Source organism: Juglans microcarpa x Juglans regia, chromosome 1S (genome assembly GCF_004785595.1).
Source record: "Juglans microcarpa x Juglans regia isolate MS1-56 chromosome 1S, Jm3101_v1.0, whole genome shotgun sequence".
Taxonomy (NCBI): domain Eukaryota; kingdom Viridiplantae; phylum Streptophyta; class Magnoliopsida; order Fagales; family Juglandaceae; genus Juglans; species Juglans microcarpa x Juglans regia.
Genome location: NC_054595.1, coordinates 24,089,960 through 24,105,808, shown reverse-complemented (window position 1 = coordinate 24,105,808; position 15,849 = coordinate 24,089,960). Strand labels below are relative to the sequence as shown.

The window sequence follows — 15,849 nt, the reverse complement described above, 5'->3', positions numbered from 1 at the left end:
CCAAAACGGACACGAATGCTGGGCCCTGAGCTCCACTTATTATACAATAAAGGAAGCCCAAGGTAGAAGAGAGCTAAAGAAAACAATCGAAGGTCCGTTTGGCGAACAAAGCGTTGAACTCTCTCCCAGTTTCCTTTTCTTTTCTTTTTCACTTGCAAGAACACACAGAGATATCGGCAGATCCGAATGGCGCCTGAGCCCGAAGATGATTTCAAAGACGAGAAGAATCCTCGTCCGCTCGATGAGGATGACATCGCACTTCTTAAAACTTACGTATGCTTTCTTCTTTTTCAAACCCTAGTTTCTCTCGTTTTCCAACTTTTCTCGATTAGCCTCCCCCAGATTCTTAGGCTTTCCGATTTATCTATTTACTACTTCCGGCTCCCGTTTAATTTTGGCTGTTCCTGATGTTGTCCTACTTTCTTTTTTCTTTGTAGTGATGATTGTCGATTCCAGTATGTTTAGAAATTTAAGCCTTATTCGTTGCTCCTTTGTTTTCTGTTACCAAATTAAAATGGAAGAAGAAAATTAAAAGAACTAAAGGAAGTTTTATGGTCTTTATTCCACGAGTTTACAATTTATAATCAGGGTACTCCTTTTTGGTTTATGCTGAAGATTGGGTTTACTTCTTCTTTTTCTGTCTGATTGATATGCGCGTTCATGATTGGAGTATATGCTTTGTCTTTGCAATGGGTTCACGCTGAAGAACAATGCTGTCAAGCACCCTTAAGTTTTTAGCTTCGCGATTAATTCTAATCGCTAGTAACTTATATTCATTGTTAGTCTCTAGTGATTTTTTTACGTAAAAAAGAACTACCGAATCTGCTCAATTCCATTACATGCATACTTCAGATCAATTACGCATGGGATAAATGATATACCTTACTTCTCTCTCTCTCTCTCTCTTCATCCCATTATGGGGCCCGGTCCTTCAGTGTGTTGAATTGATAATACTCCTTAGATACGTTTTTACCAATCTTAATTCTTTGTGCAGGGTTTGGGTCCCTATTCTACAAGCATCAAGAAAGTAGAGAAAGAAATTAAGGAAATGGCTAAGAAAGTCAATGATTTATGTGGTATGCTTCCCTTTCTCTTGTTCGTGTAACTGACTTGTAAAGGGATTGGAATAAGTTATAGAATTAATAGTTTAAATGCTGTGCTTTAGAATTGCAGATACACATTACATAGAGTTGCAGATAAAAATTAAAAAAAAAAAAATCTGTTAACTGTATGACAGTTATATGTGAAAGAGCTATGGAATATTATAGTACAAATTTTTTCTCTAAATGTCTTCTTCAATCCCTAATCCCTTAATTTGGTCTTCTTCTTAATTACCTGATAAATGGATTTCAGTTTTACTTATGTGTACCATCAATTCCTTTTGAAGATTCTTACTTCCAACTTATCTGGTTGCTGTATTTCATTGTTTAGTTGTTAGGTAATGATTATCTTATAACATTGAGCTTTTTTTCAGTTTTGAGAATGTGCTACTAATGCATTCTTGGACATGTTTGTGTGGCACAACTTGATCTGTGTGCCCCTTCTGTTGTTTTCTTTCTGTTTGGTGTCTTCTGGCTGGTCTAAAATATATAAATGATCAAAATTGTGATGTTGATCTGCACTTTTTTTTTATAGGTATCAAAGAATCTGACACTGGATTAGCTGCACCAAGTCAGTGGGATCTAGTATCTGATAAGCAAATGATGCAGGAGGAGCAGCCTCTGCAGGTGTGTGGTTAGGTTCAGGTTGTGCTTAGCAATAGAGTTTTCTAACTATACAATCTGAGAAGGCATTAAATGGGTTACCAATTAGGTGGCTAGATGCACGAAGATCATCAATCCAAACACTGAAGATGCCAAGTACGTTATAAATGTTAAGCAAATTGCTAAGGTATACTTTTACTCTCAAAGTTTCCTTTGTGTTACATTGTTTCTTTTTTCATTTAAAATGCTAAATTTTCCAAAACACAGCAGAAAGAAACTTATCATTCCCAAGATCTGTCCTATTTTCAAAGTTTGATATATTTTCTAAGTGTGAATTTGCCCAGAATTTGTTCCAGTGCCTTTTCTTTTGTTCTTTTTTGAAATATAAACAATGGATTTTTTATAAATATGTTTTATGGTGCCTTTCTGAAATTTCTGTTTCATATTTTATCCCTTGCAAGCGTACTAGAACAGGATTTTATGGGGATTCTTTGGAGTTTTAACTTGAGCAGACAAGATGCCATCTTGATTATGTTTAACTCGTACTATCATGCCAGTAACAGTTTGACATATGATTTCTACTTTCCCAAACTGCAGTTTGTTGTTGGGCTAGGTGACAAGGTTTCCCCAACTGACATAGAAGAAGGCATGCGTGTGGGGTGAGTTTTTTATTTGTTAAATTTACAGATTTATCTATAAAATTTTAGTGTCATGCATGTTCTAATGTTCTCTTTTAAAAGTATTCCATTTTTGTATTCCCCTTATTTTGCATTCTTTCTGCATGAGTAACTTGAAGTTAGTTGCCAAGGGGAGGCGGTTTGTGACTTTTTATCCGATACTTTGTGTTTAAGACCAAGCATTTTGCTTTAAGATAGATGTCTGTGGTGTGGACATCCAAATCCTTGGCTTGTTAACATGATTATCTTTTCTGTTTCTTCTTTATGGGATGTGGGTGGGATGGACAAAGAGACAGAACTTTTGCTCTATCATATTTGTGGGATGTATTATTCTTCTCCTTTGATTGACCTTCATTCTGTCATTGCAGGGTTGATCGCAATAAATATCAGATCCAGATTCCCTTGCCTCCAAAAATTGACCCAAGTGTGACCATGATGACAGTTGAGGAAAAGCCTGATGTGACCTATAATGATGTTGGTGGATGCAAGGAGCAGATTGAAAAGATGCGAGAAGTGCGTATATAATTTTTGCCCATGTCATTTTTCATTGTGACGTATTTCGTTCTTTGTTGAGAAAGACTTTCAGGTGGTTGGCATGCATGAATTAACGATATTGATTGTTTTTCTAGGTTGTTGAGCTGCCCATGCTTCATCCTGAGAAATTTGTGAAGCTTGGAATTGATCCTCCCAAGGGTGTTCTCTGCTATGGTCCTCCAGGAACGGGTAAAACACTTTTAGCTAGAGCAGTGGCTAATAGAACTGATGCTTGCTTCATTCGTGTTATTGGGAGTGAGCTTGTTCAGAAATATGTTGGGGAGGGTGCTCGAATGGTTCGAGAACTATTCCAGGTTAATAATTGTGCATGCTCATTAGTTTCGAAACTTCTTATCATTCACATATTATTGTAAGTGTTGTCATCTAACAAGTCTTTTTCTGCTGCAGATGGCACGTTCAAAAAAGGCTTGTATTGTATTTTTTGATGAAGTTGATGCCATAGGAGGTGCACGTTTTGATGATGGTGTTGGTGGAGACAATGAGGTTCAGCGTACAATGCTTGAAATTGTGAATCAGCTTGATGGTTTTGATGCTCGTGGAAACATCAAAGTTCTAATGGCTACAAATAGGTTGGTTAAGTTGCCTACCTATCGTTACAGCAGTTCTGGCTCTTAGTCAACCTTGGTTTTTTATTTTTGAAATGGAACTGGTTCTCTCGCTTTGGATGTATTCATGAGCTTATAACAATAGGCTTGCTTATGTTTTGGATTTCATTTGTCCTTTTTCTTAGGCCTGACACCCTAGATCCTGCACTTCTACGTCCCGGACGATTAGATCGTAAGGTTGAATTTGGCCTTCCTGATCTGGAGAGTAGGACGCAGATATTTAAGATCCACACACGAACAATGAACTGTGAAAGAGATATCCGATTTGAACTTCTGGCCCGGCTTTGCCCAAATTCCACCGGTGAGAATTGCTTCTCTTTCTATCCCGAAAGAGTTAGAAGTTCAATTGCAGTGTTATAAAATGCTTTTCATTGTTATGAACTGGTTAATTTGATGGAATATCTTTAGTATACCTTTAATCAATTTCCACTTCCTCCTTCCCTGTGTTGAGCCATTGTCTTCTTCCATGGCCATATTGTTTGTTATTTGTTCACAATGCCAAAAGTAGGTTTGGACATTGGTATTTCTGACATGTGTCTCTCTCAGGAGCCGACATAAGGAGTGTGTGCACAGAAGCTGGAATGTATGCTATCCGAGCACGGAGGAAGACGGTGACAGAGAAAGACTTCCTTGATGCCGTGAACAAAGTCATCAAGGGATACCAGAAGTTTAGTGCAACGCCCAAGTACATGGTCTACAACTGAGCATTGCTGTTTTGCTTCTTTCCCTAAGAAAAAACCTTGAAAGCACTTGCCACACATTTTGAAGTGGGGATGATATGAACCACATGGTTCATTTGAGGGCTGTTATAGTTAACATTTGGAACTTGCATCTGCTCGGACTATATAATTGTTTCTCATGCTGCATAAATTATTGGCGACCTATACTTGTGTGGGTTTTGCCTTGTCAAAGTTGTGAACGTGTATCAAGCTGTTTTATATGATTTTTCTGCATTCCATCTATGTCTGAGGAATGGCCGTAACCTACAGGATGTCCAAGCTTTTTCTTGACCCCCCAATGGCGTTGCATGAATGGCAGGATCTCGATGCTGACTTGAATTAAGATCTTTTATAATTCTCTTTTCTGAAATTGCTGATCTTAAATCACGATGAACGTTGTTTGAAATACTCTCAGATACAACAATAAATTCTCTTCTTCGAATCCTTATTTTGAGGTCTTGGAACTGCAATATAGCAACCAAGTTATAATTCAATTACTGCTCAAAAAGATGGATCTTGAAGTGGTCGATGCAGATAATCGAGACATTTTGAGTCACTCACTTTACCCCTTTCACCTTCTGATTACAATATGAGTCTCTTTGAACGCTTTACAAGACACCAGCAGTGCACTCTCCAATTATTTCCACGGGCAATGTATTATTGCGTTGAATCGACGAGACTTGTGCATGGATTTTTCCCTCTCAAATTGTCCTTGATCAAGCATGATATGTGCGTGTGGCTTTAGTTTTTTATCCCACGACAAAGCAACCATTCATGTTGTGCTTCTGGCAACTCGTTATTCTTCCGACGTTTCAGAACTCAGGCAAGGCGTGGCACCACTTGTATCATTTGGTAAAAACCCCCATAATCCCAAGCTCGGCTTCCAAAACTTGCCCCCCTTTTTGAAAATAAAATGTTCAAATTCTTCGATGTTTAGTCCAACACTCTCAATCACATGCTCACTTCAAAAAGTTGATGAAATCAAAAAAGAATTTAAGATCTCCACATGCTTCAAGTTACTTTCTGCGTCCAGTTCGATTCTTTTAAAAAATTTCAGCAATGACAGAATTTTCAAACATGTAATATCAACAAACATATTGCACAAGCTTCTACTTCTGGTATCAAATGGTGCAGCAGGCGACATAAGCTCCTCCATCTAGGGAGTAAAAGGAAAAAGGAAAATAAACAAGGCACACCAGGTAACTTTACTTTCCTGATCTGCTTTATCAAACAACAATTTTGCAGCCATTGGACGCATGATTCACTCTTGCGTGTCTAAGTTTTCAGTTCTTAGGGATGCTCCTTGATCACTTCCAATTGTTCTCTTACTCATGTTTGTTCGTTGCACTAACCGAACAAGTGCTTGAACCACTTCTGACATAGGTGGTCGGAACTCAGGCTCCGGCTGCCCCATAAAAATGAAAACGAGGATTAAAAAATTAAAATCAGTACAGATTAATTACTGTTTTTGTATCATTTCCTTTAAAGAAAAGACATTTTGGTGTCCTTCCTGCTCCTAATGAGGTTTAAACATGCACTTCATACTGCATTACCTGGACGCAAAGAGCTACAACATCAGCAAACCGGGAGAGAGATTTAACTGGGTAGAGCCCTTTAAGCGCTGGATCAACCATTTTTCCAAGAGCATCAATATCATGGAGCTGAGGTGTAGCCCATCTAACCAAGGATTGCTCAGATCTTGGCCTTGTGCTGTCGAAAGTTTTCATATAAAAATCAGACAGATCACAAATTAACTGTATTTGCATTTTGCCTTGAGAAGTAAATATACTACTACATAGATCAGATCATGACATTATTGGTATTGCATTACTTTACCTATCAAATGGTTTACGACCACTAAGAAGTTCTAACATTACCACCCCAAAACAGTAGACATCACTCTTAAGAGTATATTGGCCAGACATAGCAACTTCAGGTGCACTGTATCCAGACCCTGCATTCTGGTTCAAAACCTACACATGTAAAACAAAGACATTTGAGCACTTGTCCACACAATTGACTATCAATACTAGCATTCAAAAGTCGAGTGATCATGCAAAATGCATGCAAAGATACATTAGAGACGATTATTCTAGTTTTTCTTTCTGCTACGATTTACAATCAATTGCCCTCAATCTGCATTTAGTAGAAAAACAAACCATATGAACCACACTTAAAAATGTCTCTACACTAAACAGTTGATTAATTGTTATAATTTGTTGCAAGTAAATTCTTACGTTTGAAATTAGGTGTTCTCTCTTGTAAACTCCTTGTATACTTGTGCTATGCCTCATTACTTGTTTTAATAATATTATATTTTACTTATCCAAATAATTTTTTTTTTCTATTTTGTTTTTGTGTGTGTTTTTTAACAGTAGATACTGTTTGAAAGACCAAGAGCTGATAAGCATAGGCCTCGTTTGTTTTCAGAAAACATCTCATCTCACCTCATCATTACAACTTTCCCAAATCCCCACACAAAATAAAATAAATAATTCAACTTTTTCAAATCCCAAAACAAAAATAATATTAAAAAATATATTCTAACAATATTTTATTCAACTTTTTAACTTTAATCTCATCTCATCTTTGAAAACAAACGAGCCCTTAAATGTTTGCTACTACCACAGGGCAGTCATTGCTGCCAGATATTAGACCTCCAGAATTAACTTCTCGAGTATAGTAGCACATCATTTTTTTTTTTTTTTTTTGATTGGCACCGGGTGTCCAGGAATAGTATCCCGACTAATCCCAGGGGTACACAAGCCCTCGAAAATAAGTTTTCCGCAAGTGCACCTCGGATAATTCAAGGGGAAAATCCCCCACTCCGATGGACCCTACAGATTGTTTGCACCTTAGGGGATTTGCACCTTAGACTTGGGGGGAGCATACCCCCAAGCCCAAGGCCTTTACCACTTGAGGCTACCCCTAGGGGTTAGTATAGTAGCACATCATCGACATCAACACTGAGGAAAGTTTCATTAAAATGGATCATATAGGTGATGAGTTAACAATAAATAAAGAAACACAGAGGCATATTTTAGCATGACTGTATAATGTGCCCCATCTTGGCTTAAAAATTCATTTGTGCTAGGAAAAGTCAGATCATCAGGAAGTTTCGATCAAGTCGCCTAATGCCTACTGAAACATAAATTTCTTCACGTTACCAATTTGTAAAATTAAAAAAGGCTCATAATTCACCTGATCTGCATTTGGGATATGGCTTGCCAGGCCACAGTCTGACAGGTGAGGATTCAGTTCTGCATCCAGCAATATGTTGGCTGACTTGATATTTTTGTGAACTACTGATGGAGAACAACCTTCATGTAGGTACCTGAACAGTTCCTTCATGAGTATCAGGCAACTCATAGACAAGAATAACACAGAAAAATGTTTGATATGCGCTGCAAAATCTTGGTTGTCCTAGTTTATCTCTTATGTATGGCAGAAGACACCAAATTAAACCTCACATAGTGCAAATTCTGCTTGTATCTTAAATATAGTGGACACTGGATATGCCTTCCATAACACTAAACAAAAATGCCAAAAGCATAGCGAGATGACACTCCTTCCAAATATCATACAAATATGTCATCCATAAAGTGACAAAGAATTGCTGGCCATTTTCTAAACTTAGTAATGGCAGTTAATGCTCTGACTTGGCTCATGACCAAAAATGAATGGTTTTTCAGGTGATGAAATTGCTGGCGTTGGCACAGGTACTATTACTCACAATCAAAAGTAGTAAAGAATATTGATATAAGCTACAGCTAGTAATTTCCAACGCTTAAGGAAAGAACCAAAGACATCATGTACATTTCTCATCTTTTTGCAGTTTTAATGGGACCCATACTTTTTGATGCCCCTCAATCCACTATTAACTTACTCCAATGCGCGTGCAGTTCCCAAAGAAATCTTGACACGAGAGTTCCATGTCAATGGTTTGCTGTAATCATCAGATAGATGCAGGAAGTCATGAAGTGAGCCACTTTTATGGAATTCATAAACTAGCAGGTGCTGCCCATGTTCTGAACAATAACCAACTAGCTCTGTGACATTTTGATGATGCAACTGTGAGATGTTTGAAACCATCTCTGTGAATTCTTCAGACAATTCACCTGGAAGGGCAGATGAATCTATTTTCTTCACAGCAAGAACCTTTAACGTTGTCAAAAACAAGTAAAAAAAAGTAGAGATCAGTAACATATAATAGACAGACTACAGCTTCTTTACTTGAAATAAAAATATGAATACAAATGTATGTGGCACTGAACAATTGACATGGCCAACGATATTAGTAGCCAAGACTATACATTGTTCTCAAATCGAGCTCGATAAACGCGTCCAAAAGACCCCTCGCCGAGAAGATTTTCCACACTAAAGCTGTCAGTAGCCATCTGCAGGTCTGCTATCGAATATGACGTCACATTTATAAGAGCTGTATTAGCTTTCTTGGCAACAATAGGCTTCTTTGGGAAATCATCCTCATCAAATGATTTGTGACGATCGATGGGCGGGGGTCTAAGATTTATTGAGGCAGTAGTATTGAAAGAATGTGTCTTGATTATGGATGAAGTTTGTATCGACTTCATTTCTGTAATAAAATATTAAAGGCAATTAAGAAGCATTGAAAAACAGATTAAGAAATACACCAAAGCCATCGAAGCAGAATTGCTTGAAAGTGAAAGACAAAGTTAAAGCACCGACTTCGATATAAACCAGATTCGCAAAGTAGATATTGACGGGTAGGCAAGAAGTTTTAAATTATGAAAAGTCCAAATAGGTTTAATTAAGAAACAGGCTAGTAATCACAATTCATATTTATTCTCAGTTTTCTTGGTATTGCTGACTTCTAAAGGCTAAATGTTATTTCATTTACAAAATCCGGTTCAGTGATACCAGGTTAAGGTAAGTTAGTTTAAGGAGAATTTGAATAAAAACCATGTGCAGACAATAAAATGGATCAGGAGCAGGCATATTTCTCGGGAACTCTGTAGTTGAGCAATTCCTTAGCATTTGTAATTTCTTTCACTCTTAGGTATGTAAATCTAAATTCTAAATTTACATCTTGTGTCAAGTAATTAGCACCAGAAATCAGAAACTCTAAACCCAACTTATCAATAGGTGGAAATCATTTTGAACTGCCTCAATCACATTTTGTTTATCTTCTTAAGGTCAACTTTTGAAGGGGAAATCATTTAATGAACTGTATGAAAGCCATAACTTTCAGAAAATGCCCCTCAAGTATTTTCCAAAAACCACCTCTTATGTTCATTTCTACTAAAAAATTAGTAGATTAATCTTAATGGTACATCCCAAAATACAAATAAGAAAAGGTGAACAGGATGGAGGGGGTAAAAAGCATGTACATACGAGAAGAGACTCTTGTTTATTCTAATAAATGCTAAAATAATACTCTATTTCCCATTAGGATAGTCGAACAATTGCATACACCATCAAGCAACCTAATAAAATTTCTAATGGTGCTTAACTGACATGTAAGATGCAGATCTTACCTTGGACTTCATTTGAAGCAAGAGGGGCGAAGGGCTGATTATCAAGCTTTTCAATATCTGACAATGACCTCTTGGATCTTCTCTTAATTAAAAAGAATGCAACTATTGCCCCAACAACCAAGATGGATATCACTATTCCAGCTATGGCACCACCCCCTATTCCTGACTTATTTCCACCTCCCGCACCATCTGATGGGCTATTATTGCTGCCAGATTTGTGATTAGGATTTTTGCTGGCTGGTGGTGTACCAGGTGGAGGTGGAGGTGCAGACCCTGAATTCCATGAGTTGCCATCCTTACTGTGTCATGAAGATTGATCAGATTCAGATTGTAATAACTTTGTTTTCAAACTAAGAATTGTCATGACAATTGGCAATACCGTCAGATGCTTACAGCAGATTAATGTTTTTCAACTGATCAGGAATCCAGCCATTGAAATGGTTGTTTTCAACATTCCTAAGAGGCATAAAGACATACTTTATCAGGATGAAATACGGGTTGCTCCAAGGAAACATAAATATTAGAGTTTCCTACTTAGCTCGAGTTATATGCTAATTACTCACAGAATCTCCAGGGGAAGATTACCAAGGACATCAATGGTGCCTACAAACAGGTTGTTTTGCAAATACCTATGTAAAGGTCGATAAGATAAACAGGAAAGGGTTAGATTCTTTACCAAGTACAAGAAGAAGAGTAGATAATTGCTCAACACTTACATTGAGCTCACACTTGAGAGGGAGCTAAAAGTCTGTGGAAGGTTGCCCGGCAGAGAATTGAATGAGACATCCCTGAAGCAGGGAATAGACATTGTCATTTTCAAGCAAAGACAACTTGAATATTTTTACAGTACCTCACCACAAAAAATGAGGTGGTGACTGGACCTCATAAACATTTAAGATAATAAAAAGATGAAAATATGAGAAGGAACAGACAACTTCGAGCATGTGATAAAAAATAAACGCTTCAAAAATATCCTGAATGAATATTTTTTAAGAAATGATGCCACTTGCAATGCAAGGTTGTATGCGTGTGTGTGTGTGCACGTGCGAGAGAGAGAGAGAGAGAGCCAATTTGCTTTGAACTCTTCAGTTCAGCCAAAGTAGAAAATTATCTTGATTGCTTTGTTACAATTTATATTGTAGAAGGGAAGAGCGGATCTCACATTGTGGTCAGTGAAGAAAGTTGCCCAAACATGTCAACCAGTTCGTCCTGTAGCTGATTGTGACTGACGTTTCTACACTCCCATAAAGCATATTAACAAAAATATTCAGTTTGGATGTTTGGAAAGTTACATAATTATATGAACAAGAGAAAATTACCCACAGGTATTTAAGAGAAACCATTTGAGAAATGGAATAAGGGAGACCTCCATTAAAGTTATTAGAAGCAAGATTCCTGCATACAAAATAAAAGCTTCATAATTCATCATATATCTGACAGGAAAGAGAAAACAAAAGACAGTAAACAAGTACAAATATGAAGCATACAGGCGCGTCACATTTGGAGGAAGCGAATAAGGTATCCCGCCTCCAAGATTATTGTTGCTCATGTCTCTGCCAGATTTTCAAATCATCCAATCAAAACAGTTATGCTTAGAAAAAAATGGGTAATATGACAGATAAGACCTTTGATCTTACAGGTTGGTTAACAATGCCAAACTTGAGAGCTGGTACCCCATTGATCCAGAAAGTCCAAGCCCAGATAATTTACTGTATAAAATTATAACAGAGCAGGGAGAAAAAGATCAGCACTCATATTGATGCCTAAGGGACAAAATGTATCAAGGGATGAAAGGGACTTGTAGAATCACATTTCAGTTACTCGATTGTCTGAACAAGTAATGCCTTTCCATGACTGCCCACATGGATCATCACCAGTTGAACTCCACTGGGTTAGCTGAGAAGGTGAATTTAAACTACTATACATACCCCTTAGAACAGCAGCTGTTCATGAAAAACGTCACAAGTTGAATAGAAATAAAAGATAATCAAGTCTGCATTTAATTTTCAGATTAATCAATCATTTGATTTCTGGCAATCATTATTAGCAATCATTTGAAGTTTCATTTACAGTTCGATGAAGCTTTGATTTCTGCACTTTCAGTGTTGGTGATCATATTTGATGGAGATGTATAGCTAAAGGCCTATGCTTTGTGCGGATCTCCACCTCTCTCAAAGAACCACCAAACACCCCCCTCCCCCTCCCCCAAGACAAGTATTTCAATCCTAAATCCGTGAAAATAACGGTTGAAGTTCTGGAAAAAGCCCACACTTTCCGACGGCTAAAAACGATAATAAGAATGAGAATGCCAAGAGAAGAAATTCATCATACAAATCTTATTTAGTCAAGAGTATACAGTATTTAGCAAAAGAACTCCTTCCCAACTACTATGCGTAAGAGACAGGAGTTATCAACACCATTATCTACCCCTAAAATCAGTACAAACACTCTACAATACGCATAAATGAAAAGAAAGGTAGAATCTACAATAAATCGTTGTAATCTTAACTATCGTACAAGCCAAATGAAACCCAGAAGAAACAAGCAGAGAAGCACAAAAATAATGCAGATTTGATTCAAGATTAACATAATGGGTTGGAGATGAGGCGAGGCACCGACCGTCTGCTGGATCTGTGGCAGCATTAATGGAACTGGGCCTCCATCCCAAAATGCAGATGCCGAAGACCACCGCAACCAGCCCCCTCCAGCTCTCCGACATCTCTTCTCTGAATCTCTCAGTCACACACTCTGAGCTCAGAATTTCCAACCCAGATGTTCTTTCCTCCCTCTTTTTTTCTTCCCTTTTTTTTTTTTTTATCAGATTATACTGTAACCTACATTTGCAGCCAATGCCCGAGAAAAGCTGGCAGGCACGATTTGCCAGAAGAATCCAAAGCCACAGAGAGCTTTCTTTATTTTTATTATTCTAAATATTTTTTTTATTCAATTTAAAATCATGACACCTGTTGCTTGCTTTTCCTTTTCTTTTCTCATCTACGAAAATGAGGCCATGGACATGTGTAATTTTCCATTTATCTTTCCCCCCGTACTTTACTGCAACCTTCAAAGAAAGAATCCAATCAAATAAAAAAAAGTAGTTGAATTAAGCAGCAGCTTTCATATACATTGTAAGGCCAAGCAATCAGTCGCTTTCGTAGCAGTGAGTGATTAGTTTGCAGCCATAATTGAGTTTTTCTTTCTTTTAAACGATGAAGTAGAATTCACTCGAAAATGAATGTGACCGAACGTACCTGATGTTACTCCCACTCTCTGCTCACGAGACTCTTCCATACCACTACGTATCATCTATCTTTAACATTATCTGATATAATTTTATATAAATTAATATAATTTATAAAATTACTTTTTATTATAAAATAAATATGATAAACCATATAAAACTACGTCAATTTATATAATTAATTTTATATAATAAAAGGTAACACTTATCTTTCAAAATATGCAAGCATCAAATATTCTATTTAAGAATGTAAATTTATTCTCTTTTCTTAAAGAAAATACCCGAGATTTATATACCGTATGATTGTATAAATTATTTTTGAATAATGCTATATATAGATTTTGAATGTTTAAATTTTATGCATTTTAAAAAAAAAAATTGAGATAAAATAAAAGTTATTATAAATCTTAGATTTTTTATACTTTTATGAAAAAAAATGCATGTAACTTACATATTATAAGAGTGTATAAGTCATTATTCATAATATTAAATCGATAAAAAGTGGGAAAACTAAATGCAGAATTCACATGGTCATTATTTTAGGGGTCCAACGGTTCTAAAAGAAGAAAATGAAACCACAAAATATAATATTATCTGTCGGCGGAAATGAGAGCTATATATAAGGAAATAGGATGACAGGTGTACGTAATTGAAGGTGGGGACGTGTCTGGAATTCAGCTACCAACCACCACAAGATCATTTTTATCATCACATCTTATTATTATAAATTTTTAAAATTTTTATATAAAATATAATAAATAATTTAATTTTTTAAAATATTAAAATAATAATATTATAAAAAATAATAATATTTTAATAATAGTTTATTTTATTTTTTATTTTTATTTAAAATTATTTAATCTCATTTTATTAATTCTACAATTTTAAAGGAAAAAAAAAACCAAATAGGTTGGAGATTTTTGTTTAGAAATTATGCAAAAGAAATTTATGGTTTTATTTAATCTGTTGAATTTGTTTTATAATAAAAATAATTTTATAATTCAACAGTAAATTTATAAAATTAGTATTTTTATTATTATTATTATTATTATTAATCAGTTGATTAAAATGGGTAAGAAAAGTCACAGTTTGTTGGGTGCACGCCGTGTGTTTAGAGAAGGGACCCCACACCACACACAGCTGGGCGCCACTTGCCGTTAATTAGTCGCGCGTCGGTAGTCGGTGTTAGCCTTTTCCTTGACCCACAGCTCTCTCTCTCTCTCTCTCTCTCTCTCCCCTCTACCCGAAGAATAAAAAATGCACGTTGCCAGATGCTACTGTGACGCTTAAGGTGTACAGCTGATCGTGTCTTACAGTATATTTATATTTTTTATATAGCAGAATTGATATAATAAATAGAGAGTTGGTATACTGCTGATCTCACTCTCAAGGGATCGCTGAAGGGGTTTTACATTATTTTTCTTTTATTTGATAAACTATTCTCAGTAGTTCTTGCTGTTTGGATTGCTTCCACCTTGTCTTTGGCGAGGAAAATTTTTAAAGTTTTATTGGGCTGCAGTAGATATGGGCTTTTAGAGTGAAGGAGTTATCTAATTTGCCTTTTAAGGAAATATATATAATTTGACGATTAATATTGTTAGATCGAGAGTTTTGAAAAATGATAATTATAATATATAAGTGTTGTGTAATTATTTTAAAAAAATAAATAAATATTGATTTATATGAAAAAATAATAATTTTTTAATAATAAATTTCACTCTTTTTTAAAATAATTATATGACATTTATATAATCTACGATTATATGTAATATTCCTTGAGAGTTTTAAGAGTATAACATTTCGTACATATATGTTGTAAAAAAAATAATTTTCCATATATATAATTAGTTTGCATTTCAAACCGAATCTAGAGTCCCGGTGGCCAGCTCCTATATATTTATGTTTTTTTTTTTTTTCAATGAGCGGTGAAGAATAAGAACCTTCAAGCAAAGAGTCTTTTTTTGGTTGAGGAAGCAACTCAAGGCCGTTACTTACATTTTTTTTAAAAAAAAAAGAGAAAAAAAAATTAAAAGCCACGTACTACGTGCTGATCGATCTAGCTAGATTTAATTAATCAAAAATGATATTTGAAGTGATTGAGTGCACAAATTATACTTATTCTTTTTTAAAAAATAAATAAATACGAGATTCATATAAAAAAAATTAATAATTGACTCAACCACTCGTTTACAAAAGTCCTACGCAAATGCCAAATTCACAAAATAAAACTCAATTCATTGGTTAAGTATGAAACAGATAAAATCCAAAAGAAAAAATGTTTTGAAAATTATTACTGCCAATCAAATTAAAGGAATACATTATGGGCTTGTTTAGATAATGAGATGAAATAAGATGGTTTTAGATGAGTTGAATAAAATATTTTTAAAATATTATTTTTTAATTATTATTATTTTAAGATTTAAAAAAATTGAATTGTTTATTATATTTTATATGAAAATTTAAAAAAATTATAATAATAAAATTAAATAAAATAGATTAAGAGTATTTTTATATCTAAATATTTAAAAAAGTTGAATTGTTCATTCATGGACGGACGATCACAAAGCTTTATTTGTATGCCCCATAATGCGACTATAATCATGATCTTTTTACATGCTTTCTTTTCTTCTTCTATGACACCTTCTATTTCTGTCTTTTCCATCCTAAAATTGGTCATAAACCCAGGTGAAAAAGTAAATTTGGACTTAAAAGTTCTGCAAATTCATTGAAGTTTTTTTTTTTTTTTTTCTCTTTCTACCCCATTTTCATTAATAGCATTTTAAAGCTAAAAACATCACATTTGTAAGAAATGCTTCCAATATTTTTGTTGAAT

General features: G+C 35.3%; 2 protein-coding genes across 2 annotated transcripts; one reads left to right on the top strand and one right to left on the bottom strand.

Annotated features, from left to right (window-relative positions):
* The first annotated feature begins 62 nt into the window (after nt 1-62).
* Nucleotides 63-4,422, top strand: LOC121246926 (26S proteasome regulatory subunit 7A). Its single transcript, XM_041145251.1, has 10 exons — nt 63-273; nt 995-1,076; nt 1,636-1,727; nt 1,813-1,890; nt 2,301-2,362; nt 2,749-2,893; nt 3,010-3,228; nt 3,323-3,504; nt 3,666-3,841; nt 4,087-4,422. Exons 1-10 carry the CDS (start codon nt 187-189, stop codon nt 4,242-4,244), a joined length of 1,281 nt encoding a protein of 426 aa, XP_041001185.1. The 5' UTR covers nt 63-186; the 3' UTR covers nt 4,245-4,422.
* An 815-nt stretch (nt 4,423-5,237) lies between these two features.
* Nucleotides 5,238-12,782, bottom strand: LOC121246924 (protein STRUBBELIG-RECEPTOR FAMILY 7-like). Its single transcript, XM_041145248.1, has 16 exons — nt 12,395-12,782; nt 11,586-11,718; nt 11,413-11,484; nt 11,263-11,328; nt 11,099-11,170; nt 10,938-11,009; nt 10,492-10,563; nt 10,339-10,404; nt 10,169-10,231; nt 9,776-10,074; nt 8,573-8,853; nt 8,146-8,417; nt 7,461-7,593; nt 6,096-6,232; nt 5,813-5,969; nt 5,238-5,664 (listed from the first exon to the last, which is right to left on the bottom strand). Exons 1-16 carry the CDS (start codon nt 12,492-12,494, stop codon nt 5,521-5,523), a joined length of 2,139 nt encoding a protein of 712 aa, XP_041001182.1. The 5' UTR covers nt 12,495-12,782; the 3' UTR covers nt 5,238-5,520.
* Between the last annotated feature and the right edge of the window lie 3,067 nt (nt 12,783-15,849).

Bases quoted from the DNA above. Each gene is read 5' to 3' on its own strand.
- LOC121246926 (XM_041145251.1), top strand. From the start codon at position 187: ATGGCGCCTGAGCCCGAAGATGATTTCAAAGACGAGAAGAATCCTCGT. The intron at 274-994 runs GTATGCTTTCTT...TTCTTTGTGCAG, and splicing joins TCGCACTTCTTAAAACTTAC to GGTTTGGGTCCCTATTCTAC. The intron at 3,505-3,665 runs GTTGGTTAAGTT...CCTTTTTCTTAG, and splicing joins GTTCTAATGGCTACAAATAG to GCCTGACACCCTAGATCCTG.
- LOC121246924 (XM_041145248.1), bottom strand. From the start codon at position 12,494: ATGTCGGAGAGCTGGAGGGGGCTGGTTGCGGTGGTCTTCGGCATCTGC. The intron at 8,418-8,572 runs GTATAGTCTTGG...ACAACGTTAAAG, and splicing joins GAGCTCGATTTGAGAACAAT to GTTCTTGCTGTGAAGAAAAT. The intron at 5,665-5,812 runs GTAATGCAGTAT...TTTATGGGGCAG, and splicing joins TTGTAGCTCTTTGCGTCCAG to CCGGAGCCTGAGTTCCGACC.